Source organism: Azolla caroliniana, unplaced genomic scaffold (genome assembly GCF_043228905.1).
Source record: "Azolla caroliniana isolate FFs.n. ecotype wild unplaced genomic scaffold, voAzoCaro1.0.p SCAF_15, whole genome shotgun sequence".
Taxonomy (NCBI): domain Eukaryota; kingdom Viridiplantae; phylum Streptophyta; class Polypodiopsida; order Salviniales; family Salviniaceae; genus Azolla; species Azolla caroliniana.
This window is the reverse complement of record NW_028230450.1, coordinates 10,555,638-10,558,662: the sequence shown is the minus strand read 5'-3', so window position 1 is coordinate 10,558,662 and position 3,025 is coordinate 10,555,638. Positions and strand designations below refer to the sequence as shown.

General features: G+C 42.3%; 1 protein-coding gene across 1 annotated transcript; it reads right to left on the bottom strand.

Moving 5' to 3' along the window:
* Nucleotides 1-488: 488 nt before the first annotated feature.
* LOC147854584 (uncharacterized) lies at nt 489-2,363 on the bottom strand. The gene is made up of 3 exons (XM_087331260.1): nt 1,962-2,363; nt 1,579-1,793; nt 489-1,365 (listed from the first exon to the last, which is right to left on the bottom strand). Exons 1-3 carry the CDS (start codon nt 2,089-2,091, stop codon nt 829-831), a joined length of 882 nt encoding a protein of 293 aa, XP_087187386.1. The 5' UTR covers nt 2,092-2,363; the 3' UTR covers nt 489-828.
* Nucleotides 2,364-3,025: the final 662 nt, after the last annotated feature.

The window sequence follows — 3,025 nt, the reverse complement described above, 5'->3', positions numbered from 1 at the left end:
ATGATCAATTGAGCTCATGGAACTGCCATTGACCTATGACACTTAATCTATGAATAAATTGCGTCACGGAACACAAAACTCTTGAGAAAGTATTTGCCAAATTTCAAAAATCCGTAATGAAGCTACAACACACCCACATGTCCTACCCTTGTCAATGAGAGGGGGGCAAAAACCACGCTTCAGAATAGATTTAGAATATCAGGGAATACTTGGATAAATTAGATTCTTGCGTGTTACTAGTCCCACTAATCATCCACTAGAATGGTTGGCACTACGATAAACTGTCATAGTTTACATATTCAGCGTACTTTCATGCATATAAGAATAAAGAAGATTGTGGTTGGTTTGGGCAAAGCAATACTTTCCACTTATAAATATGGAGAGCAATTGTTTCTATTTACATTAAACCAGAATCATATACGTGTAAGATTTCACTTCTGTATGGATTTTGGTTTGAGCAAAGCAATACCTTCCACTTTATCAATATGGACAGCAATTGTTTGTATTTACATTAAACCAGAATCATATTACATGTAAGATTTCACTTCTGTATGGATTTTGTTTCTCTATAAGACCCCCCATATGTATACCTTGGAGGGACTTCCAAAAAAATACAAATCACGTGATAAACAACATCCCATGATGTTTTTCATCCATCAACGACATCAATGCCGAATCATATGATATCACCTTTGCCAATTCAGCATATAGTCATAGCCAATTGATCATTTGGTTGTCCCAAATTCAAAATATAATCATTTGCCAGTTCATCAAATAATCATTGCCGAGATGTCATGCAACCATTGCCGAGATGTCATGTCACCGTACCTACCTATCATCCTGGCGTTTTTCAGCATCTAACAACCAACTGTTTTGCATCTGATCATGCCAAGAAGGCCCAAAACACTTAGCTTTGGTCAAGCAGAATCCCGTAATGGTGCCAAAAGATGATGCTACCGAGGTTGTCTTCAGTATATAGCATGCACTTCTCGTTATGGTTTTTCCAAGAACTAAAATCCCCCAAAAATCTGTTTTACCACTACTATTACCAATACTTTCGTATCTTTGTTTCGTTTCCGTATCATCAGAATTTGTTTTAACCTTTGTCTTATCCAATATTGATGATCCAAGATAGAAGCCGCGATCCAAAATAGATTCATCATCCAGATGATGAACCAGAATCATTCCATCAGGTGCAGCTTTGCTCACACAATCTTTCATACCTTTCCATTTCTCGTCTGCACTGGTAAGATCATCCTCAGCAGAAGGACTCACTCTATGTCTCTGAGATAACTCCGTTGTCTTGTTGCCGTCCGAATCAAATAGCATGTGCAAGAACGGAGCTTCATTTATGTTCCTCACGATCTGCGGAAAAAAGAGAAAGAGACATTTAATGACCATGAAGGAGATGGCTAGGAGACCGCAATACGTTTCTGACGATCATAATTTAACTAGCTAGGACTATGTACAAACAGTAAATACAGAGCTTGAAACTAACGCTACTGCAGGGCACTATTACTATATGATTGTGTGTGTGTGTGTGTGTGTTAGTAAAGACGAGGGAAAACAAAAGCTTACATCGCATGCAAATTCTTCCATCCATCGATCAGGAGACCTGGCATCTTGGATGTTAACATTCTTTGCGTCATTCTCATACTTTTTGAACATAGCCAAAGCATCGCTTTGGGCATAGCCAGACTTCCAGGAGGTCATCTGACGCACAGTGGCCAGTGCATTAGTTCGTCCAGGAGAAACATTGGGAGTAGTGTGCAAAGCTATACAGTTTTTCAATCCTGAGCAGATACCGAAACCAAAGGGGATAAGCCATAATGAAGATAGAATATAACAATGAAAAATAACTATGCCATCGTGTTCGCAATCAACGATTTGGAGAAGCATGAATGTATTAAAAATACAAAAAAGAAAAGAAAAAAGAATTAGAGACGTCAGACAGTTACTACCTTTTGAAGAATTCGGAATGAAGCAGAACGAGCAAGGAGAAGACTGACGAGGTTTGATGTGGTAATGACAAGAAACAGAAGACATCCCCATCGTGGAAGATCCATATTGATGGAGAAGAGATTCTGACATGATTTGGTATTATATTTCGACGAGTTTGATATAACAGAGATGAGGAGAAGGAAAGCACTCTCAGCAAACCCTGACTCGGGGTTATTCCGATGAGGAGGGAACCCAACGAACGAGCAAGAAATTTTGGAGACCTTCGGAATCGATGAATGGAAGCAGAATAATTAACTCTGTGTGTGTGTGTGTGTGTGATTCGACGGATGGAAGAGTAAATTTCCCTTTTGACTGCGTGAGCAGGAGGAGGTGGGGGAAGGTCAATCCACCCCTCTGCTGCGACTGAAGGGAAGCGAGGTGGGGTATACACAGACAGAGGCAGAGGCAGAGGCAGAGGCAGAGAGAGAACAGAGAGATGGAGATGGAGATGGAGGATCAGAGAGAAAACGTGCAGAAGGATTGAAGTTATGGAGACGCAGAGAGGAAGGAAGGGAGGGGGGGGGCGGGGGTGGTTTTTCTGGGTGCGTTATATTTATTTATTTATTTTACAAGAAGGGGGGGGGGGGATGCCGACGTGGCTGTGCTTTTCCAGCAGGGACTGCTGATGTGGCCAGTTTCTGGCTGACGTGGGGAGGCGCGATTGGTCAGGAGGGGCGGGAGAAGGGGCAGGGCACGCGCCAGCGCCCGCAGGCACTCGAAGCGTGCGTGGTAGCAGCGGGCGAGGGCCGCCACGTCATCGATGGCCTTTTTATTTCTCTCTCTTTTTCTTCCTTTCGTTTTTAGAGGTTTGGATTATTGGATACATACATACATACATATAAACATATTGAGTGAGTGAGTGAGTGAGTGAGATTTTGGTTGCAGCGTGCGTATGTATGTATGTATGTATGTTATGTTCCCACGCGGCCAAAGGTAAGACACTAAGAAAGTCCCTTCCCTTCCCTTTCCTTTTCCTCATCCTCCTGAGTCCTCCTCCTCTTTACGATCGAATGAATGACGACGA